The sequence below is a fragment of the Cyanistes caeruleus genome, chromosome 5 (genome assembly GCF_971803275.1).
Source record: "Cyanistes caeruleus chromosome 5, bCyaCae1.hap1.1, whole genome shotgun sequence".
NCBI classification, from domain to species: Eukaryota; Metazoa; Chordata; class Aves; order Passeriformes; family Paridae; genus Cyanistes; species Cyanistes caeruleus.
This window is the reverse complement of record NC_141705.1, coordinates 3,253,333-3,276,822: the sequence shown is the minus strand read 5'-3', so window position 1 is coordinate 3,276,822 and position 23,490 is coordinate 3,253,333. Positions and strand designations below refer to the sequence as shown.

The window sequence follows — 23,490 nt, the reverse complement described above, 5'->3', positions numbered from 1 at the left end:
CCAGTGATGCAGCAGGAGGAACAGGTCAAGGAGGTGATGGGAAAGACCTGGGATGTGTTGCAGCCAGGTGAGAGGGATGGAGCTGGAGACAAGCCTGACATCAGGTGCTTTATTCCAGCCTTGGACACTAAAGCTGGGAGCAGGAGTGTTGCAAGGAGTTAGGAGATGGGACTGCATGGGAAGAGTGGGTGTTTTCCCAAAGCCAAGCAAGTACTTGTGCCTAAAGACTAAAAATGATACTATTATAAATGATTAGCCAATGTGATTAATGAAAAGAAGAAATTTATAATCAAATTACAATCGTGAAAAGGAAACCATAAGCAAAAATGAGTTCAGTGCTGTGCCAGGCGAACAGCACCGGGTGATACAGGGAGAAGGCTACTGCAGCACTTCCCCACCATGCTTCACAAACTGCACCTGTCCCAAGGTGCTTTTTATATGTTTTCAGGCTCTTTGGGGGTCCTTTGGAATACACTGTTTGCAGAAAAATATTCATGCTGGTTTTGGGTGTCTGTGTTGTAATTTCGTTGGGTTTCTTGGAAATACACTTCTTGCAGATGAATGTTTATGAATGCATCTCGTTACAATCTTATTGGACAGCGGTTTCTTGGAAATATGCCCCTTGCAGACGAATATTCATGTTGGCCTTGCTGCATATCACTATAATCTCGTCAGGGAAGGTTTCCTGGAAATATGCTAGGATTCTTGTCAGACAAGATTATAACTTTAGCACGAATTTATTCATGCTGTGTATCACAATATGGTCCTGAAGAAAAATGGGCAGGAGAAGAGGGATTATGCTGCTGTCCAATCAGGCACCTCCAAAAGGAGGGTTTTTAAGACAAGCAGATGAAATTGAGGCCTTGTTCACACTGAGGTTGGAACTTGAGCCTCTTCAGGTTTCTTTTTTGGATGGAATTTAAAAGAGGAAAGAAGTAAGCGCTGACAAAAGTTTAGTTTCTTTCTTAGAAAACTTCTGTTTTCTAACAAAAGTTGCTTCTCTTCAAAGGATCTCCTGAATCCTTTCTGCTTCCTTTAGGTTTGATCTATCTCAGCTATTGATGTTCTGAGCTGGAACACCCAACTTAGTAGCAAACTGCTTGATATCAAAACCCAGATTGCACATTGCCTGCTTCATCTTCTAAATCAAATAATTTATTCTTCAATATTATGAATCGCTCGTGGTGAGGGTAGCAGGAGATCCCAGTCTGTTTCCATGAGTGTGCTGTGTTATATTTTCCTTATTAACCCACGTCCTTGCCACAGAGCTGTGTGGATGAAGGCTGCTCATAGCTGGGCACAACTTGGGTTTTGTGGCTCAGAGATTTTTCTCTTTTTTCTTATTATTAAAATGATGTTTTCCTAGACCAATACAGAACAAGTCAGGTGGTTGGGACAGATTTTTTTTTAGCTGAAGAGTCCATTTCTATAAGAGTTAGAGCCCAAAGATGAGTTGTGAAGCCTTGGCAGGTTGCTTGCCCAGGATGGGATCCTGTCTTGAACCTACTGTGGATGGACTGATCAGGCTTCCCTTGGATACCCACATCACTCCAGACAACCCTCTGCAGCATTGAGCTGGAAATGCCCCTTTTCCACCCCAAAACCAGCCCCGATGCTGATTTCTCTGTGAGGACTCGCTGTGTGGCAGCCGTCTCTGCGGGCTGCTCCGTGCTTTTGTTTACATCTGGTAGAAAACTTCTTAAATTTCCTGGCAAGGGAGTAATTCTAATCCCTTTCAATGAGATCAACGGATTAGTGTCTCAGATGCTTATAAAATTGTGAGGATTAGCCAAGCCTCCCCCCCTATTCTTTCTGTGCCACGTAACATCATCGCTGCATTTTAGAAGGGCATCTCTGTGCTGTTTCCAAGAGCTGAAGCAATTTCTGGGAGCCTCTGCGAATCCAAGCATTTAAAAACCATGTCTTCATCCTCTCCCTTGCTCCCTCTGGATTTTTGTGCAATTTTTAGGGTGTTTTTCTCTTTTCTTCCAGCATCCCTGGCACCCAACTGCGGTAGCTGTTCAAGCAGATACGTTGGGTTTGCGTGGCTTGGCTGCATTGCGGCACCCGTGCAGGTAAGTAGGGAGCTGAGCCCAAAGTTTTCCTTCACAGAGACTTGCAAATTCCCATCTTGAAAGGACCAGATCCCAAAAAAAACATGTTAATTCATGAGTTTGCCCCTCATTTCAAAGGATTTGGGCTTTTGTGGTCCATCCCCAGAGGGGAACGGCGCTTCTGGGCCGACGGGATGCTCTCACCCCAACTGTTGGGAGCAGGATGAACCTCCACACACCCACATTCCTGCATCCTCTTAATTACAACCTGCACTTTCATTAGGACTTGCTCCCTAAGCAGCTTGAAGGGAGCTGACAGGGAGGAGGGTTTAGTTCAAACCCTGTTGCCTCTCCCCTCAGGGCGGTTTTTAAACGCTTTTTCTCCCGGGTCGCGTGGTCGCTTGACCTGTTGGAGCAAAGCGATCCCGAACTGCCGACTGGTAGGAGCTCAGAGCCAGGAATTCCTGGCCCTTACCCAGCAGAGTTTCAGAGGCAAGCTTTTAAATATATACAAAGACAAGCTCATAATTTCCACTCTACTAATGAGGCCACGGCGATTTCATTGAAATGTGCCAATAGGCACCGCGGTGGTATTTTAGCAGCCTTGTACTGTGAATCCAAATGTGATTTAACATGGCAGCCCCCGTGGAGCTGAGGAAAACCGGCTTCTCCCACTGAATTTCAATGATGCTTCTCAGTGGCACTTCCCAAAAATCCCCTCGGTGATGGGACCTCTCCTTGTGTTTCACCCCGACAAAGTTTTTACCCCCCACTTTGGTGAAGGTGGGAATGGGTTGAAAGGGGATATTTAGATAGGGAAAGTCTTAATTTAAAGCTTGGGTTTAACAGATGTGTGACTGGCTGGTGTGAGGTGGAGATTTAATAACCGGGCTGGCCAGAACTATCATTAAATTGAAGTAAAAAAAATGGAACATGAGGGCTCCAGACATCATGTTTTCGCTTGACCTTTAAAAAGCCACTCAAAGCTGCCAGCCTGCTCGTTGCTAAGCCACCTCCTTAGTGCCACTCATATATTTTCCCTTCTAGTAGGCGATTCGGCACCCGGGAATTTGTGGAGATCCAACAGTAAACTGTTACACGCCTGAAATTCCCACTGCTGGTTTTTAGCTTTGTAGCCGTGAAGCACTCGGAAGATATTTAGCAGGTTTTGTTCAGTCAGCTGTAAGAAAAATGTAAATTTCATGTAACTCTCACAAAAGGTGTTCGGTTTGCTTTGCTTTTTTTTTTTTTTTTTAACAAGTTCTGCATCAGCAGCACAGTTGTAAATTGGGGTTTTGCTTATTTAGGGCTCAGTTCACAGTTTTTACAGGAACCCCTGTAAGAAGCGGCATCCCTGAGCAAAGGAGAGGTGTGGGCAGGTGATGTTGAAAATTTACACCTTGTTGTCCATCACCTCCTGGTTACAGACCCCTGGGGCATGGGTACACCTGGATTTTAGAATCACAGAATCATGGCATGGTTCAAGACCATCTCATTCCACTAAACCAGGTTGCTCCAACCTGGCCTTGAACATTTCCAGGGATAGGCAATCCACATAAACAACCTGTGCCAGTGCTTCACTAAGGTCCCTTCATTTTCTGCATCTCACTTAAGGATACACCACAGTTCCAGGAGAATGGAGAAGAAGGATGATACCCCATGGCATCACCCTCAGTGCTGAGACTCTGTGACAGAGGAGGAGATGCATTTGTTGGTTGGTGAATGTTTTTCTCCAAGCACCTCACTTGGCTGTGCAAGTCTGGCTGTGGAAAAGTTCCATTTTCCATTTCCAACTAAATTTTCTGGGGTTTTCCATCCTTGCAGCCACCTTTCTTTTGCCAGTCCCGTAGAGGTGAAGCGGTTCTTGTCCTGTTTCAATATGAGTCCCAGAGTTTTTTTTTTGCTGGACTCTATGAAGTGTTGCAAAACCATCCCAGTCTCTGTTAGCAAGGGAGAAGGAATGATAAAAAAAACACTCCCCTAAATCCCAGTACTTGAGTCAAAACCAGGAAAGGGGTGGACTGACTGTGCAGTTCATTTTTTGGAAGTATTAGGAAAAGTTGGAAACGGCAGTGACGTGGCATTGGTGTGAATTCCCAGCAGGCTGGGGTTTAGGATTGTCTGGGATTTCCTGAAGCCTTTTTCAGGCTGTCAGGATTGTAAAATACAAACCTGACCGGATCAAAGTGGGCTTGGGGGAACAGCTGCTCCGTGGGGTTTATTTAGGGACTTTTGTTTCCCTGGTATCCAGTCACCAGCTTTTTCACTCTTCTCCATCCAGCTACCTCTTCTTAGTTTTTACCTCAGATATAAATGGTGTAATTAAAAGGGTCCATGGTGTGCATTCCTGAGGACTGAAACCCAGGATCCAGGAGCAGAGAGCAGCAGCATAAAGAGGAATTCTTCCCTCTCTGGCCTCATGCTGCTTTTCCACCACAAGGCTTTACAGCCATCTGGATCCCCTTTCAGATTGTGTCCCCCCCCCACTCCCAAAAATCCATAACCTAGCAACCTTATTTAGTGTAAACGAGATCATTCTGCCTTCCTGTTCCCAAATTGTGCTTGGCTCCTCTGACTGCCTTCATAGGACGGCTGCTGGCAGCTGTGATCCCATCACTGGTCCTGAGTGCTCATCTGCAGCAGGATTTCCTAGGATTATTGATCACTGTGTGTTCCACTGATTATTATTTTTTTCCCTCATTAAAGGAGCTTAGGAAATGCGGGGAAAAAAGGTTTCAGGAAGTTGTTTAATCCATCTGCTTCTCAATATTAGACTGGAGAGGGCAAGTTGCTCTTTGGCTCCATGGAATGTGATTGGTTTTGGTTCAGTCTGAAGATGATCAAAGTGTGATTTTTTATTTTTTTTTCATCCAGATGTGGTATTTTGGGAGTCTCCATTGATTCCCACAGCTCTGTGTCATCACCCAGGAATTTTCAAATTCCCTGGAGTGTTTAACACCAATTTCTCTGCTCTGACCCTTCAGCTGCTTAGGCTGAGTGTTTCTCATGGAGTTTCCAATTTGCGTTCCCCAAGGAACCTGTTTGTTGGGGAACACTGCAAATGAGGAAAAGCAACTACAAATGAAGGTGGGAGGTTATTCCCACTTGCCTGTGCTCTCATTGCTCTTTCTGGGCTAAAATACACCCAAATTTAATAATGTGTGTCCCACCACCATCAGCCCATAATGGGAAGTGGTGGCTCCTGCCTTCTTTTTTCACCTCAGGAGTACAAAGAAGGCTGGGGGCAGGAGGAGGCAGCAGCACATCCTTTCCCACCACACTTTTGGGAGGAAGAGTGAGCTCACCAGGTCATGACGTTGGAGCTGTGTGCCAGGAAAAGGGGGGGAAAAATAATTACAAATCCCCAAGGCCAAAGGGGAAAAATGCCTCAAGTGTTATTTCATCTCTGAGCAGTGAGTTGAGCTGTCCTTGGGCAGCTCCTGTGAGCCTTTGTGAGAGAGGTGCTGCCAGCTGTGCTTCAAACCCTCCTGGGAAGTGATTCCCAGCTCTCATTCCTGATGGGAGCTCAAGCAGGGCTCTCCTCCAAACTCTGCTTCCCCCTCCTCCAGACTGTATTAAATAGTGCTATTGATTTTATTTTTTTTCTATTTATTTTTGCCTGTTTTCCTGGAACTTGCAAAATCAGCCCTGAACAAACCTCTGGTTTGCTTTTCCAACAGCGCTGGGAGAGAGAATTTGACTTTACAGTGGGTGATGGGAGCCGCAGCTGACCCATTTCTGCACGTTTCTCTGCCAGTGGTAGCAAAAACATTTTCCCACTTAAAGGTTCTCTTCAATTTTAAAGTTCTGGGATTAATTGTTTCTTAAACTGTCTGGAATCAGAAGGACTCGCTGGAAATTGCAGCAGTACAGTCGTGCTGCTGGATGTTGCTTTCCTTAGACTTTCCTATTTTTTTCCAATTGCTTTGTCATGTTATCACTTTCTGTGTCCCCTGCCCAGAGGCAGTGGAGAGGGTTAAGGTTTTGTGTTTGGTGTCAGCCAGCTGGGGAACACAGCCAGGAAATTTCCTGATTCCAGTTCAGAAAAAGCATCGGATCCGCTCTCAGGGAGGAGGGATCAAAGGTCTGAAGCACTTTGTGCTTGGAGGTCAGTTTGGTTCCTTGGATGTCCAGGCACAGAACAAAAACCCACCACCACCCCCAAGTCTGCATGCAGCCAAAATGGGTGAAACAAATGGGGTTTTGTTCCATTTGACACCCAAAAGTTCTTCCTGTTGCTGTGATGGTGCTGCATCACCCCAGCCAAGCTTTGCTGGATCCTGGTACAACTCTGCCTGTGGTGTGAGGGACCTGTTGGGATGTTCCCTCTTCCCAGCACATTAATCCCACTAATCAGTAACCCTGCCAAGCCTTGCACCATCCCTCACACTCCTCCATTGCCTGCCAGGTTTGTGGAGTGAAGGCTCTGGGCCAGGTTGGATGCTCAGAGCTGGTGCTGGATGTGACATCCCCATGGTGTAGCATCTTAGCTCTTTGAAACTGCATCATGCCAAGAGTTTTTTGTTTACCCCACATGCTCCATTCCTGTTGTTCCTTTGGACAGCAAAGGCCAGAGCAGTGCTGAGTTTTCCCCCACTCCACGCCAGGCCAAGGTGATGCAGCTGTGTGGCATCTCTGGGGCGACGGCGATGCTGGTTTGGGCTTGGCTCTGCAGCTGCCTGCGATTTTCCCATTGCCACGCTGCGGATCCTGGCGCTGGACCAGCTCCAGAGACGGAGCTGAAGGAAATTCCTTCCAGCTGCTTGAGGTCAGGGCTTAGCTTTGCTTCTGGGGTCCACGAGGGGGATTTTTTTGCCTGCAAGTTAAATGAGGGTGCCTCTGGCTGCTGCTTCTTAGCACCTGGAAGAATCTTTTAAATATTATCCCGTTAGTCATAGCCATTAAATAACCTTCCTCTTGTAGAATTATTCCATGGAAGAATACCCTGCTTTGCAACACAACTTGGGCTGTTTCAGAAAGGTCTTGTCAGCTGCTCCCAGTTTAACTTTCAACCGAGTTAATAACGCTTTTGGTTAAACCTGTCTGAAACACGTTGCGAAACGCCTTTGAAACTCGAGACGCCGTTCACGCCCGCTTGAAACCTTTCCCATCGATAAAATACTTCAGCTTGGAGTTTGGCCACGGCTTAGCATTCACTTTTCCCTGAGATTTGTGATTTCAAGCCTGCCTGTGTCTGGCTCTGCTGGGTGTTTGAAGCTCAGGATTTCCTGGAGATAGGTCGGCTTTGCCAGCCTGGCTGGTGGGATGCCCGGACCACCAGCTCCATCCAGTTTCCCCAGTTAATGGCTGAGGAGATTCAGTCTGAGCTTGCTTTGAACCCCTGTGGAGCAAGTTGTTTGTCTTGAAAACATAAAGTAAATCCCTCTAAAAACAGGAGTTTATTTACAACAGCAGAGGCAGAAGCCACGGCTCCACCCAGCTTGTGGGCTGTATTTGGGTGTGAGGATGCGCAACCCATGCATGGCCCCTTTATGCACTGATGTTATAAATAAATAATAATAATTTTTTTTATATAAAAGGACAAGCGGCTCCTTTTAATAAGTAAAACCCCGAAAAGGAGCACACAGTTCAAATCCATGTGGCAAAGCAGCAGGAAAGCAAAAATCTGCAGCTTTCAGCCCATGGCATTACTTAAAGTGGCATCCCTGGTGTCACCCCCTGGCTTCAGGGACCACAGCTCTGCCTTGCTCCCCTCCTCCTCCCTGCCTCAGTTTCTCCACGTATGAGAAGACAATTGCATCCTTTATTAATCCCTGTGAGATCTCATGAGGAACGCTCTGGGTACGAGGTTGGCCCCACGTATTCAAGGTTTGCTGCGGCTCTAATGGGAATTAATTTGGGACGTGGCTTCCTGAGGTTTACCTTTCACAGCCCAACTGTAATCAACGAGCTGAGCTGACCTGTAACACTCCTTTTCTGGCTGCTCGATGGGCCATTAACCAGCACTTGGCTTTTAATTAAAGCTGGGTTTTGTCCTCCTTGGAGAAAATTGTGGATGTGCTTGGCCCCACGTTGCTGAGTCATTGGAGGGTGTAAGAAAGGAGATGTGGAGCTCAGGTTGTTCTGCCATTGTGGCTCTCTGCATCCCAGAACGAGGAACCATTGTTCCTTGCTATTTTTCACAGAATCGTGGAATTACAGAACCACGGAATGATTTGGGTTGGAAGGGACCTTAAAGACCCTCCAGTTCCACTCCCCTGCCATGGGCTGGGACACCTTCCACTATCCCAGGTAGCTCCAAGCCCCATCCTAGCTGGTCTTGAACACTTCCAGGGATGGAACAACCACAGCTTCTCTGGACAACCTGTGCCAGTGCCCCCTTTTCTATGGGCAGCCTGTGTCCCCCATCCCAGGGGTTTTAGGGACCTGTTGGGAGCCATGGATCCCCCACAAGCATCATCTCCCTGCTCTGAGATGCCTTGACCATGGAGAGAGCAACAGGGAGGCTTTTGTTCTGCACCAGAAACTTTTCATCCTTCTTTGCGGCTTCTTTTTTATTTCTTTTGGCTGCGCCTTTGCAAATCTGAAGCAGCTTAAAATACAGTTCCTCCCCCCCTACTCCCCTTAAAAAAAAACAACCCCAAAGCTTGGCTGTTTGAAATCATCAGATTTCACTGGAGTCTTTTAAAGTTAACAGTTTCCTGGATCCCGGGCAGACAAACTGATTTTTCCCCTTTAACCTCCGTGTTTTGTGCTGTAACATTTCTCAGCTGTTGCAGTAGGAGGGAGGAAGGACCAGGGCAGCTCCAATGTGGAGGTTATTTCACACGGGGGTTGGATGAATCTGGTGTGGGATTCCCTGGATTTGCACCTCAGGGGACGGAAGGGTTGGCCCCAGGAGGCTGAGCCCCCACGACATGGCTGGCAGGTAGGTCATGGCTGTGTTCATGACACGCTTTTAGGGCAAAATATTAGGGAAATGATTCCATTGGAAGAGGATAGTGGCATGCTGGGAGTTGGTCTGAGCTCTGTTTCTGCTGACTGTTTATTTGCTGAGGGCTGTGATGGTTTCTAGCTGTGCTCATGGATGTGGGGACTGGTGCAAGAGCGGCACAGCTCAGGTGCATGCGAGCATGGGGAATTTTTCTGGCTTGATGGGACTTGCTGCCCCCAAATGCAGCCTTGGATGTTCCTTACCCACGGAATCTCTTAGTGGGATTGCTGAGAAGAGCATCACAAGTTAAAAGACTTGGAAAGGAATGAAAAACAACAGTCCAGTGCTGGTTGGTTTTGTTGCCTGTCCTCCAAGAGTTGTCTTGGAGTCTCCTGGAGCTTTCCTGGATGGAGGACGGAGGACATTTCTCTCAGACAGTTGAGAAGCTGGAGGCAGCCAGCCTTGCCCAAAGGCAGTGAGTATCTGCACGGTCCTCCAGCTGAAACACCCTCATGCCACCAGCGTGACTGAGGAGAGCCCTTGAACCATCCCAAATCCCTCTGACCCGGCAGGACTGAAACCCAAACCCAGCCCTGCGACGCCGAGCTGCGCATTAACTCCGCCAGAGCTGGGAACAAAGGTTTGGGGGCTGGATTGGGCTTTTTTTAATTTATTTGCAAAGCAAACCAGCTCAGCTGAGCGGAACAGGCGTCGGTGGAGGAGCGTGAGCTGCCGGGCGGTTGCTGGGCTATAAAATCCCATCCCCACCAGCGCTGGCAGGGGGATGTGCTGGCTCCCCGAGCTCTCGTAGCGTTTCCACGTTGGCCGGGAGAGGCTCTGAACATGCGTGTTACTCTCTGGAGGCTTTAATCAAATCCAGGCTTTACCAGAAATCGCCTCGAAACTTCCAGCGAGCTGAGGAAACTGAAAGCAGCCGGTGCAAGGAGGCTCCCGGGCGGGTGTTTGGGGCTGGCAGGGATGTTGCCTTCAGCAAGGGGATAGTCCCGGTGAGGCAGCCGGGATGAGAGGTGAGTCTGCTCCCCGTGGGAAGTCAGAGGAAAGCCTACAGGGTTCAGCAAAAGCGGGGCCTCAAGGGGGAAAGGAGATTCGGGGGTGCTGCTTGGAGAGACACTCAGAGGACACTTGGATTTTGCAGCATTGCTCCCTGGCATGTGTGGGTTCAGATCCTGCGGTTTCCCCACTGTCTTCCCACCCTGTGCAAAATGAGGAGCTGTGCAATTACTGCGCCGTGGAAAACTCCCCGCTCCAGGGGAGGGTTTTGTTATCCCTCAGTGATTTTATTTGGGAAACAGGGCTCAGGCTGCAGGTACTTTCCTTGCTTGTAAAACTCCAGCACACGTTGCTCTCCTGTGGGCAGAAAGGAAAACAAGGTGTATTTTGAACTTCCTTTTCTAAGCTGGGGGCAGGGGAATTTTATGGCTGGCCAGCAACGGTTGTGATCATCGGAGGGCGAACGGGTTCAGAGGATGATAGGAAGATAAGAGATCATAAATAAGTGCTGTTAAAATCCTGGGGGAGAGGATTTGCTGAAGTTGTTATCCCAGGCAGCTGCTCAGGGTTTAATTTGGGCTCTCCAAGGGGAGGGAGGTTTTGGTCATGGGTCCCAGACAAGGGATGTGACAGCCAAAATTGCTGCCTCTTCCTCTTGGCCGCTGCTTGCTGGTGCCTCGGGGCTTTCCTGGGGGGAAGGAGCCTGGGGCTGTGCTGAGGAGTAAAGCTGAAATCTGCAGAAGTTCTCTTAAACCACCAAACCTGCATCTCAGATGGGAAAAACAAACAAAGCCTCCTTTACAGAGTCCATAGGCTCCCCTTAATTTCTCCCAGCGGTGCAGCTGTGTGTCCTGGCTGTCCTTGTCCTCTTCCTTTTCATCTTTGATGAGTTTGGTGGAGGATTTCTATGGAATGAGGAGTCAGAAACCACTGGAGGGGAAGGGAAGGCAAACTTACCTTACTCCAAGGCTTCCTGGCTGCTTTCAGTATTTTTACCAAGTTACTGCGGGGTTTGAGGGACGCTGGCTGCAGCTGGGGCTGCTCGGATGCAATTCCCACCGTCCATCTCATCCAGTGTTTAACTTGAATGATGATGTGTGAAAGGAAAAGAGCTGGAGGAGAAGCTCAGAGTGGGAGAAGGAAAATCCCAGCCCCAGCTGATCCAGCCCTGCTTTGTTTTCGGTGTTCCCAAGATGGGAACTTGGTTTTGAGCAAGGAGGGGGGATGAGTGAGAAGTCATCTCCAGCCCCCTCCACGTCCATTCAAGGGACCACTGGTCTGCAAAGTGCATCCCTAAGGATCCATGTGTTTTCTCCCTGTCTCCACAGCCTACCCATGAGCTCAGACTTCCAGCATTACAGTTTCAGGATGCCGAACATCGGGTTCCAGAACCTTCCTCTCAACATATACATCGTGGTTTTCGGCACGGCCATCTTCGTCTTCATCCTCAGTTTGCTCTTCTGTTGCTACTTGATCAGGTAAGGGAATGTTGTAAGGGAATGTTCCCCAAGAGCTTCCCTGCCTCCAGCCCCATCACTGATCCCTCCATCCCAAAAAGAGGATGGCAGCACCTTATTTCCTTGGCGGCACCAATTTTCTTGACACATCTTATGTCAACCTGATGTCCCACAAATCAATGACATTATCCACTTAAAACCAGGAGATACACATTTGCTAAAAAAGTTATGGAATTGTGGTCAGCTTCTCTAAAAACCTGGAAAGGGATGTTTTATGGTCTCTGCTTTCTGCTTAATGTTTCAACACATTTCCCTTTGTAATGAGTAACCCGTGTCCTGCGTGCCTAAGGAATGTTTAATACCTGCTCCGTTGGTTATTGAACACAAATTGCTCCTTCAACAGCACAGTTTGGAGATTAATGATGCAGAGTTGATGTGTTAATCTGAGCAATGGGGTAGGGGGACAGCAGGGTTAAAGGTTGTTCCAGTTTGGGGCTTCTTTTAATTATTTTATGGGCAATTGGGGAGATTATTGGGCTGCTAATTGAGAGGAGAAATTCTTCCTGACGGGGGTGAAATGAGGCAACTGGGGAAAATACACAGTGCCTGAGAATGGAGGTGGTGATGGAGATGAGTTGTGCTGATAATCCAGTATGGGGAGCTGGCTGTGCTTCCACCTGTGCCTGGGAGCAGAGGTCATCACTCTGCCAGCAGTGGTAGCCAAAATTCTGCATTTCCAGAGCTCTCCTCTCCAGCTTTTCCATGCCCTTTCCTTCCACTCTGTCTTTCCAGCTGGCCCCAGCTCCCTGCAAGCTGTGCATCCATCACATCCCTTCCCTGTGTTCCTGTAAAACAGGCAGCCAGTCTCTCCTTGCACCACAGCAGCCAGGCCCACCAGGTTATCTATCCAGAGGGTGTTAAAAATATTTTACCCTGCTCTTGTAGGCCAGGGAAGCGAGATTTCAGTATCAACTGTCTAAATACTTGATAATTTCCACCCATTTTCAGCTCTGGATGAAGCAAAACCTCATAAAACATGCAGATGAGCCCAAAGCCAGGTTTACCAAGGGGTGATTTGGGCTGCTTGGGCATCATATCATTTTTTTTTTTTCCCACAATTATGAAAATTATGTTTTGAAGGTGTATGAAAATAGACCAGAGGTGTTCAGAGGACTCAAGGACTTGTTTTGCTCAGGTGGAGCTTGAGTCCATATGGGTCACTTAGAAAACTGAAGAGGTGTTTGGACTCGGAGAGTATTTTCCTGGGCACTCACGGGGTGTGTTATGCCCCAAAGAAGGAATAACAAGGAGTAATGTCTGGAAGGTCAAGCCAGAAAATCTTTAAATTTAGAAGCTGGAGGCGTGTTGTAAGAGAGAGAGAGAGGGTGAGTAACCGGTGAGAGAAGCCAGCAAGGAAGTGGCAAGTCCTCCTTCTCTTCACGTCTTTAAATCAAGACCGAGGACCTTTCTGGACGAGACATTTTGGCTCCTGTTCCCGAGGTGCTATTTAGCAACCCATGATAGATGGGGAGTTGGATTAGGTCATCCAGTGATCCCTTTATAGCCCAAAACCCTAGAGAGACTCTACAAATGGCTCTTCAGACCTCCTCCCTCAGCGCTTTTATTGGCAGAACAGAACCAAAACAGGAACCTCCAGCCCCCATTGGGGAGGGTTTTGCCGTGCTGTGGATTTTAGCTGTGCCAGTGTCCCAGGAGCATCCCCCTCCATGGAAGCTGCTCTGTAATCTCAGCTTGTCTGGGATATAAAAGTCTGAGTTTTGGTGGGGTTTGGGAAGCATTGTAGGAGGACAACAGGATGAGGATCACCCACCTGCAAGGGCAGAGAGACCAACAGGAGGAGAGGGTGGTCCCCTCCAGGGCTCTGCTTCCATCTGTGGGGGTTCTGTGCAGGTAACAGCAGCTCCTGGCTTTCCCATGGGTGCAGCATCAACACAGCCCTTCCTCTCCCTCCTTTCCCATAACTCCACATCTCCAAATATTTGCCAAACAGTCATGACACCACCCTCAGGCCCTGGTTCTCATCTCCTGCTCTGGATCAGAGCAGCCCCTGCAGCTCTCCCCACATCCCTGGGAGGTATCCAGAGTGTGGAAGAGCCAATATCAGGTGTATTCACCCCAAATCACAGCGCTGACAGCATTAAATAAAAGATGTGCTGGGGAAGGAGAGGACATGGGCTGTGCTTTGCAGCTGTGTCAATATAGGCCGTGCTGTCCACTCCAAGTGGAGAAAAAGTGACATTTTTAATTGGATTGGCTCAGAACAAGAGTCCAGTAGGAATTTCACAACAAAAATCATCATTGCCTTGTGCACTGATCAGGTGAATCTCGAGCTGTTCTGCTGCTGCAAATCGCTCAGGTCCCTCATGGCTGCTGTCTCTGCTCAGCAAAATTACAGATAAAAAAGGAAGAACAAGGAAATGAGATTTTGCAGGCAGCTGTTCGTGTCTGATCTCTGGTGAATTAATGAAAGTGATAAACTCATGTTGCCTTCAGTCCCATGAAACCCTGTGCAGAAGGATGCTGAGCTAAGCAATGGCACCCTCACTGTGGGTCAGGTCTGCAGCATCCTCTCTCTGTGCTTTGCTGTGGGTCATCCAGGGCTCATCCCTGCCCAGCCTGGAGCTGCTCAAAGTCTCTGGCAGGTGCAGAGCACACAGCCCCTAAAAAGCCTTTTTTTTTTATGGCTATTTCCTTCTGCATTCAGACCTGCCAGGATCCAGCACAGTGGTTGGGTTCTGTGTTCAGAGAAAGGAATGGAGCTGGGGAAGGCTCTGGAGCCCCAGGAGCTGCTGAGGGAGCTGGGAAAGGAGCTCAGCCTGGAGAAAAGGAGGCTCAGGGGGCCCTTCTGGCTCTGCACAACTCCCTGCCAGGAGGGGACAGCTGGGGGGGTCAGGCTCTGCTCGCACGGAACAGGGACAGGAGGAGAGGGAACAGCTCAGGCTGGGCCAGGGGAGGTTTAGATGGGATCTGACGGAAAATTTCTTCACCCAGAGATGCCAGGTTGGACATTGGCACAGCTGCCCAGGGCAGTGGTGGAGTCCCCATCCCTGGCGGGACTTAAAAGCTGTGTGGATGTGGCACTTGGGGACGTGGGTCAGTGGTGGCCTTGGCAGTGCTGGGGGAACAGTTGGACTGGATGATCTTAGAGAGCTTTTCCACCCCAAACAACTCTGTGATTCCATGAAGAGCCCAAGGAGCCCAGCTGAGCTGGGGACAGCAGCACAATGATGGGATAAAAACCCAGTGCCCAGGACCTTTCTACTCCTTGTACCATAAAGCAACTAATGTGGAAATCTCAGAGGAAAACCTGCAGAACACTTTTCCTCTGCATTTTGTACCCGTAGTTGTTCACTTGCTGTCGGTGATTCAGTCACCCAGAGAAGCAGGGAGCTCCCACTCCTTTGGGAAGAGATCCCAAAGCCCAGAGGAGGCAGTTGTTCCTTCGGGGAGGGTGACAGCACACAGGATCAGCAGCCAGGCACTGTGTGGTCCCTTATCTGGGTCAGACATCTGCCAGGAATTCCTGGGGAGTCACAGCACTTGACAGGAGATGGATGGAGCCGGAGTAGCGCCTGCCAGGATCCGGGGTCTCCTCAAGACAGCTGCACCAGGCCCACCAGGATCCATCTGGCCTGGGATCCTGGCTCAGAGAGCAAGGAGGAGCAGGCTGAGCTCGCACGCTTCAGCTCCAGATGTACTCGTGCTGCTCCCCAGAACCTCCAGGGAGGAGGGTTTTTTTTTGGGAAAATCTCCCTGTCTGGCTCAGCACCAGCCCAGGGCATTGTGGATCCGTGCTTCCAGCATGGAGCTGTGCAGATCCACAGCCAGGTGGTCACTTCTTCCCCACCACTGGTCCAAGGTGCTCCAGTGGCTTTGGCTCAGAGAGTCCAAACCCTTGGTGGCCACTCAGTGCTCCACACAGAGGAATGCTGCTTCCAAGCTTTCCCTTGTCTGTGGTCTCCAGCCGCACGCCTCGCTTCTCCCCATCTGTGTTTCATAACCGCCTTCCCAGCCACCGGATCCCTGCGGATTGGGCCGGTTTCATCCTGTTTTCTCTATTGTTCCTGCATCTTCTGCTCATGTTTCTGTTCAGGGTCACTGCCAGAGGGATGAGACCCCAGTCTCCTCCTCCTTTTCTTCCTCCTCCTCCTCCTCCTCCCTGCCTGCTGCAGGGTTTTCCATGGTTCTGCAGGCGGGTTCCTGCCAGGCAGCATTGTTGGAGCAGGAGGGATGGCTCCCTGTGAAATTTGGGACTCAGGAGCCGACTTTCTGCATCTCTCCCTGCAGCATTAATGTGCATTTTTACCCATCCCTCAGCTTATAAGGCCCAAAGCGTTTTGGGGGAGGGTGTCAGACATAAGGAAATATTTTTTATCCCATTTTTATAACTCCCCCACTGCAGCGTGGCAGGATCGGGAAACCCCCAGGAGCTCAGGTTGAAACATCCAGGGATTTCAGACAGCCCTCAGAATATTTTTGGAGAAGAGAAATTCCAGACAAGGGGGTTTCCCATCTGAAATTACACTCAAAGTTGGCTGGGGAAAATATTCCTATGGCTCTCCAAGCCCTGCAGCCACACACTGACTCCGTATTGAAAGTCCTTGGCCAACTCTTCAGCCCTGGGAACTTCCTTCCTGAGTTTTCCAATTATTAAATGCCATGTCTGGTAATGAGAGGCAATATTGGTTATTTTAATTTGAAATGCATTTATTTTAGGAGCATAATGGGTTTCTCCAGCCAGCAGATGCCTGCAGAGAGCTCTGCTGGCTCTGACTCTGGAGAGGGGAGACTGGGGAGGGAGGGGATGGAACCAGCACTTTGCTTGTGGTCTAAAATTCCTGCTGGACTTCCCACTGCAGCAGGTGTTCCTGGAATAGGCCCATCCCATTCCTCTCCATCCCTCAGTTTGCTCCAGGAATGGATCTGGTTTGATTGATCCTAGAATTGGGGATAAAGCTGAGTTTGAGGAACGCGGTGTCACCCAAGCAGCGTGATGGGGGCTTTGGTGGGAAAGCTCTGGGCAGGGAGTCTCCTCCCCATTCCCTGCTGGAATAGGAGCAGGGCTTTCCTCAGGTCTGAGCTCCCAGGCCTTGAAAAACAGTCCTGCATTCAGTGTTGGAGCTGTTGCCAGCAGAAGTGGTTGGAAACTGAGGGGATTTATGGCAGATTGTGATTTCCTCTTTTTCTGGTTTTACCCATGTGGTTGATGTCTGCTTGGAAAATCAGGGAGATCAAAAGAGGGATAAGGGAGGAGTTGTGTGCTTTGGGATGGAGATGTTGCCTTCCCAGCAACAGGGAAAGCTGGATGTTGCCTAAACATGTAGTTTCCTGTGGCCATTCTCATTTCTGAAATAACAAAAAAAATAAAATGTAACATGTTAAAGCTGGAAAGGAGGGAAGTGGAATGTTTGAGGTATTACAATAATCCTGATTCTTCTGCCTGACCTCATGTTTCTCCCTGGTTTCATTGCAGGCTCAGGCATCAGGCACACAAAGAGCTTTACGCCTACAAACAGGTGAGATGATCCTCTTAACTTTTTCCCCCCTTCCCTTCTCCCTAGTGCCAAATCCATCAGTTTTCCTCCTGCTGTTCCTCTCCTTGGGAGGTTTCTGGCCCTCAGAGGGCAGTTATAACACCTAGGCCAACCTGGCCCTGCTGATTTTATTGTCCCTTACCAGCAGGGCCCCCCAGGACCATCCCTCACCTGCTCATCCACAAGGCTCCCAGTTTTCCACTGATATCCTGAGCAGTGGGAACATCTCCAGCTCTGGAGCACTCCAGGCTCACCCTCTGCAGAGCAGTGATGCCATCACTCCCCCAGTCACCAAACTTAGGTTTTGTAGGGTCTGGATCTGCTCCCAGGGTTGGACCTGGCTGCTGCAAATCCCTGCAGCCACAGGGCTTTTCCAGGGAACAGCTCCATGGCAAGCCCAGCTCTTCCCTGCACCCACCTGCACTTTCCAGTTAAAATAAACACAGCCCAGAGGTGGGTGTCAGGCTGCTGCTTCCACGTCCTGTTTTCTCCAGGATTTGTGGGATTTTCTGTCTCTGATCCCTTGATCTGTGCAGGAAGCTGGGTGGAGTTGGGCTGAAAACACACAGTTGTCCTGGATTTACAGCCCTCCCCAGGTGTTCAGCTTGGATGGAGGGAAGATGAGGTGATAGCCAGGGAGGGTTAAATTTGGGTGGAAACCTGGATTTGGTCCTTGTGGTTTTATCTTTCCCAGTGCTCCCCTCCTGTCCCTGCACAGGGCCCCTCGTGCTGGCTGGGGTTACTGGGGGGTTTCCAGTTCTGCTGGGACACCCAGTGGGATCCCTCTGGGGAGATTTTTCCTGGAGTGCTCGTGGCAGAAGCTCTGTCCTCACCCCAGCTTTTTACTTTGCAGGTCATACTCAAGGAGAAGGTGAAGGAGCTGAATCTCCATGAGGTGAGCACATCCTGGGGCAACAAAAGCTCCCTCACCTTCCTCTTCCTCACCCTGGGGAGGGGACAAACCCTCAAATTCAACTGCACTGGGAGCAGAGCATGCAGCCAGCTCTGCTTTGGAAAAGGGGAAAGATCCTCTGCAAAAGTCTGGGTTAAGCCCTCTCCTTCCGTCTGGCTCCCCTTGGGTTTTCCTGCATGGTTACTGTTATTTATTGGGTTCTTCTTATCACCCTGATAAGGAGCTGTGGATAAGGGGAGGCCAGGACAGGCTGGGCCTTGTATAAACAATGTCCCTGGGCAGGGACATCCCCTCTGGCCTCACCACTGTCGTCAGGCTGTGACAATATCCAGCACAGCTCTGCGCAGGGAAAACTGAAATCCAGGATAAACATTCTCCCTTGGCTCCTGCAAGAGGCAGATCCGCTCCTCCCTCCCCGCCCCCTGAGGGCTGAAACACCTTGGTTTATCTCCATGGCCTTCCAGGCTTTTTGGGGCTGAGCATTTCTATTCACAGCCCATTTTTTGTGATGAATTTGAGCAGGAATCTGCTCAAATCCCACGTCAAAGCACGGCCTGGATTTATTTATTCTGCCAGAGATAACAAAAATGCCCACCCACATCCGGGCACGAGGCTGCTCATCTGCTCAGCACCAGCTCCAGTTGTTCATAAGCCACTGTTTATTTTATTTTAATCCCCTGAGCAGAGCCCATCCCACGTTTTATCCTGACTCTGCTCTCCCCACAGCCCCCAGGGGAAATCCCAGGGGCCCCAGGGTTGTGAGCAGTCCCTGCTGCAGGCCCCCATCTCTGATCCACTCCCATTAAATCGACCTGCAGTGGGGTTTTTGTCGGCACACAGGCTTCAAAGCACTTCCTGGGGTGAGAAGTGGATAGAGGAGGGATTTGGGAATGTGCCAGAGCTGGGAATGGCCTCCATAACGCTCAGCCCTCCTCCTCCACCTCTGTTCCCAGCTGTCTGCAGCTCTCCCAGCTTTTGGGATGAGGCCTCTGTGGGGAAGAGGACAGAGCTGTTCCAGCTCTTCTCTGGGATTTGGAAAAGCCTGGAAGGGTTTAGCTCAAAAATACCCCATTTTGGGCATTTGTATTTTGGCATTTGCAGTCAGTGTTTCTGGAAAGCAGAGGTCGGGGTGGGAATTTTCCAACATGACGGGGCGGCTGCCCAGAGCCCTGCGGAGGGAAAGCGCCCACCCAGCTCTTCCCTCCCTGTCTCTGGAGCTGGTTTTCCCCTTTTTCCACCTTTCTGCCTCTCCCAGGCCCTGGGGGAGCTCGGGATGTGTGTGTTCCTCAGGGGCTGACCCCAACAGCTGCACCTGGCCCTGGTGCACTGAGAGCTCCCAGGCCAGGGAGGCTGGGAAAACCACCCAGGAATATTCAAAATCCCCTGGGATATCCAAAACGAGTCAGGAGGATTTGGCTGTGAGGGGGAAGGAGGTTTTGGCTGAGAAAACAGCCACCAGCTTTCCCAGCCCCGGGATAGGCACAGCAACTTCTTTGCCTTCTCCTCTTCCCAGAGGTGTCCCTGTGGATGCAGCTCAGTGCCAGGGACCAGGCAGCAGCGAGGATCCCTCCCCCTGCACCCCAAAAACAAAAACCCAAACACATCCCAGCTTTGGGGCTGCTCTGTGCAGGCTCCATGGTCCCTGCCACCACAAAGGGAGACCTGAGCCTCAGCCTGTGATCCTGAAGCTTGGGCAGCAAAATTTGGGAAGGCTCTAAGGGAAATTTCACCCCTGTGAGGGTGGGCAGGCCCTGGCTCAGGGTGCCCAGAGAAGCTGTGGCTGCTCCTGGATCCCTGGAAGTGCCCAAGGCCAGGCTGGACAGGGCCTGGAGCACCCTGGGCTGGTGGAAGGTGGCACTGGATGATCTTTGAGGTCTTTTCCAACCCAATTCCCAGGATTGCATGATTTGAGCCATTTGGTAGTTTTTATTTGCTCCCTGTGCGTTGCTCCCTGCCCACTGACACTCCCTGTGCATCCCACACCCTGCAGATCTGTGCCGTGTGCCTGGAGGAGTTCAAGCCCAAGGACGAGCTGGGGATCTGTCCCTGCAAACATGCCTTCCACAGGAAGTGAGTGTGGGCAGGGCTGGGGGCTCTCCCCACCCCATCCCGGGGCAGGAATGGCAGGGGGAGCCCCAGGGGGATGAGCTGGGACAGGGGAGCAGCAGTTTGGGAGCTGGAAAAATGATGGATGGTTTGGGGATCTGGGGTTGAACTTGCAGGATGCCCCGTGCTGAGTCTGGCCTTGGTGATCCTCATGGATCCCTTCCAGCTCAGGCTGTAATTCCATGAAAAATGTAAATATATATATTTTATATAGGCATGGTTCATATAAAGCAAACCCACTGCAAGTTATGCTACAACAACAACAACAACAACAACAACAACAACAACAACAACAACAACAACAACAATAATAATAATAATAATAATAATAATAATAATAATAATAATTTATAACAATCTTTCATAACAATATTTCATAACAATATGTATCAATATATTTATAACTATATATATAAAACAATATTTTATATAACAATACTATATAATATTCTATATGCTAAAACTGTATATCCTACTATATATTACAGATATATTTATATTCTCTCTATATTTATATATACATTATATATATTTATATTTTATATATTTTACATATTTATATTTATATATACACTATACAATAGATACAGTATATACCATGTAATGCATTTCATATATATTACATAATATGTACTATATCTATGATATGATAGATAATTATATATAATTATATATAATACACATGGCTATATCAGAATTATATACATAATTTTTTAAAAAATTATTTATACACATTTTATACGTGTGTATTATTGGTATATTATTTACAGAGTCTGTGTTTATAATTTCACAGACAGCTTTTATGTATATATTTTGTTTATTTTGGGGTAGGTGTATGCGTTTTTATATAAATATAAATATAAATATAAATATAAATATAAATATAAATATAAATATAAATATAAATATAAATATAAATATAAATATAAATATAAATATAAATATAAATATAGATATAAATATAAATATAAATATAAATATAAATATAAATACAAATCATGTGTAAAACCTATCTACACAAAATCCCTGTATACACACAGAGCCCAAAAAGAAAAAATCCCAGTAAAACATAAAGGCACCCAAATGTTGGATTAAAAACTGGGCATGGGCAAAGCTTCAGGGTGGGGTCGAGGGTTTGGGGGGATTTTTGCTGCTCCCCACTGATGTCAGGTGTGTCCCCAGTGATGTCAGGTGTGTCCCCAGTGATGCCAGGTGTCCCCAGTGATGTCAGGTGTGTCCCCAGTGATGCCAGCTGTGTCCCCAATGATGCCAGCTGTGTCCCCACTGATGTCAGGTGTGTCCCCAGTGATGCCAGGTGTCCCCAATGATGCCAGCTGTGTCCCCACTGATGCCAGCTGTGTCCCCACTGATGTCAGGTGTGTCCCCAGTGATGTCAGGTGTGTCCCCAGTGATGCCAGCTGTGTCCCCAGTGATGCCAGGTGTGTCCCCAGTGATGCCAGGTGTGTCCCCACTGATGTCAGATGTGTCCCCAGTGATGCCAGGTGTGTCCCCACTGCTGTCAGGTGTCCCCACTGATGCCAGGTGTGTCTCCAGTGATGTCAGGTGTGTCCCCAGTGATGCCAGGTGTGTCCCCACTGCTGCCAGGTGTCCCCAGTGATGTCAGGTGTGTCCCCAGTGATGCCAGGTGTGTCCCCACTGCTGCCAGGTGTCCCCACTGATGCCAGCTGTGTCCCCGCTGTCCGCAGGTGCCTCATCAAGTGGCTGGAGGTTCGGAAGGTGTGTCCCCTGTGTAACATGCCGGTGCTGCAGCTGGCTCAGCTGCACGGGAAGCCGGACCCGGGCCCGCCGCAGGGGCCGCTGCCCGGCTCCCAGAACATCGTATAGTCCCTCCCGGGCCGGGCCCGGCCCGCGCCCGCCCGCGGCGCTCGGACACAACCAAAGCACTTGGGCCGCAGCTCAGCAGCCCCGGATCCTGCCGGGATGAAGCCTGGGCTCGGATCCTCCGCCAGGGCCGGGAGGGGACCCGGCGTCCTCGGCACGACATCCTTCTTCCAGCACCTCCCGTCTGCAGCCCCGCGGCCGCGGCGGCCCCGGCACCTCCCGCTCCCTCCTCTTCGCCTTCGGTTCCTTTGCCCTCGCGGTTCCCACCAGGAAAAGGGGCCTCGGCCCTGGGGTCGTGCTGCGGTTGGGTGTCCCCTCGGCACCTGCCGTGCCCCCGTGCTGGCTCTGCGGGCTCTCCCGGCTTTGGATTCCCCCGCAGCCTCTCGGGGGTGGCTGTCCCTCCTCCTCGGCTACCTCAAAGGCCTGGAGTCCCTGGGAGGGGCCCCATCCTGGCCTCAGCAGCAGCGAGAGCCGTGGCCTGGGGGGGCAGGCAGAATTCCCGGCCTTTGGGATCATCCCATCGCTTCCAGCCTGGCCCCGGGGGGGCTCCGGGCAGCGTTTTCCCTTGCCAAAACACCCCCGTCAGCAGCCGGGGGAGCTGGGCTGCCCCTCGCCTCCCCCAGCACGAGTTTGGGGTGTCCCCCGCCGTCCTCCCCCGTCGCATTCCCGGGATTTGGGGAGGGGGTGTCAGTATTACACGGCAGCGGCTTTCCCGGGGGCAGGGCTGGGGGGGCTCCTGGTGCTGTTCCCCCCTCCCAAAAAACCCGGGACTGTTTATGGAGCGTGGAGCCTCATAGACGTGTTTGTACACTACAAATTCTGCAGCAGAATATTTTTTAAAACATTCGCTGGTTTTGGTTTTTGGTTTTGTTTTGGTTGGTTTTTTTTTCCTCTGTTTGTTTGGTTTTTTTGTAAGCTCTATTTTTGTATATTTAATTGCTATTTGAAAATTCTAATAATGCGTCTTTTTTGCTAATCACACTCTTCTTAAGGAAAAGCCAGGAAAGAAAAAAAAAAAAAACAAAACAACAAACAACCAAGAGTTTGCATGTGATTTGACTTGAAATGTAAATAAAAGCAGGTTTTGGAAGTGGGGGTGTGTTTGCAGGGGGCTCTGTCCCCCCGTCCCTTGTTCCCTGTCCCCCTGGGGTGTCCCCAGCAGGGGAGGGACCGCAGGGCTGGAAATGGGGCGGGTTTGGGTTCTGTTGTCAATGTCCCCTTGTCCCAGAGCAGAGCCGATGGGGACAGCAGCCCACGAGCGCAGGCTGGCTGTGGAGCACCCCAAAACTCCCAGCTAAGAGGGGTTTTGTAGGATCCAGGCAGGGGTGAGCATCCCTGCTTAGGGAGAGGATATTCCTGGACCAACCTTCCCAGCCCTAACCCCGGCCCAAGCCCCTAACGCCGACCTCCCGCAGGCTCGGGAGGGGTTCAGCTCAGCGCTGTGGGATCCACTGCTCCTGGTCCTCAGGGTTTGGCCAGGCGGGTGAGGAGATGCCCTCGGATTGGGGGCGCTGAGCCGGGGTCACCCCAGCGGGTGGAGGAGCCTGAAGGGGACGCGGGACCCCCCTGTCCCGTCCCGCTGTCCCCGAGCCCAGCCCGGCGCGGGGCTGCTGCCCTCTAGTGCCGGATCCCTCCTGGCCATCACCGAAACCACGGC

The 23,490-nt window shown here is 50.0% G+C and overlaps 1 protein-coding gene across 10 annotated transcripts in view; it reads left to right on the top strand.

The window, feature by feature from the left end:
- RNF24 (ring finger protein 24) overlaps positions 1-23,490 on the top strand; it is a 31,123-nt gene that overhangs the window by 6,849 nt on the left and 784 nt on the right. For 4 of the 10 annotated variants that reach the window (XM_086889727.1, XM_086889732.1, XM_086889730.1 and 1 more), the window contains 6 exons: positions 1,993-2,075; positions 11,289-11,438; positions 16,912-16,954; positions 17,826-17,867; positions 19,876-19,955; positions 21,698-22,923. In XM_086889727.1, the coding sequence (XP_086745853.1) occupies positions 11,296-11,438; positions 16,912-16,954; positions 17,826-17,867; positions 19,876-19,955; positions 21,698-21,836 (447 nt within the window). In that variant the 5' untranslated portion in view covers positions 1,993-2,075; positions 11,289-11,295 and the 3' untranslated portion in view covers positions 21,837-22,923. Of the gene's footprint in view, positions 1-1,992; positions 2,076-8,759; positions 8,944-9,559; positions 9,978-11,282; positions 11,439-16,911; positions 16,955-17,825; positions 19,626-19,875; positions 19,956-21,697; positions 22,924-23,490 lie in introns of those variants that run through there. The other 6 variants (XM_086889728.1, XM_086889729.1, XM_086889726.1 and 3 more) reach the window with 5 other exon arrangements.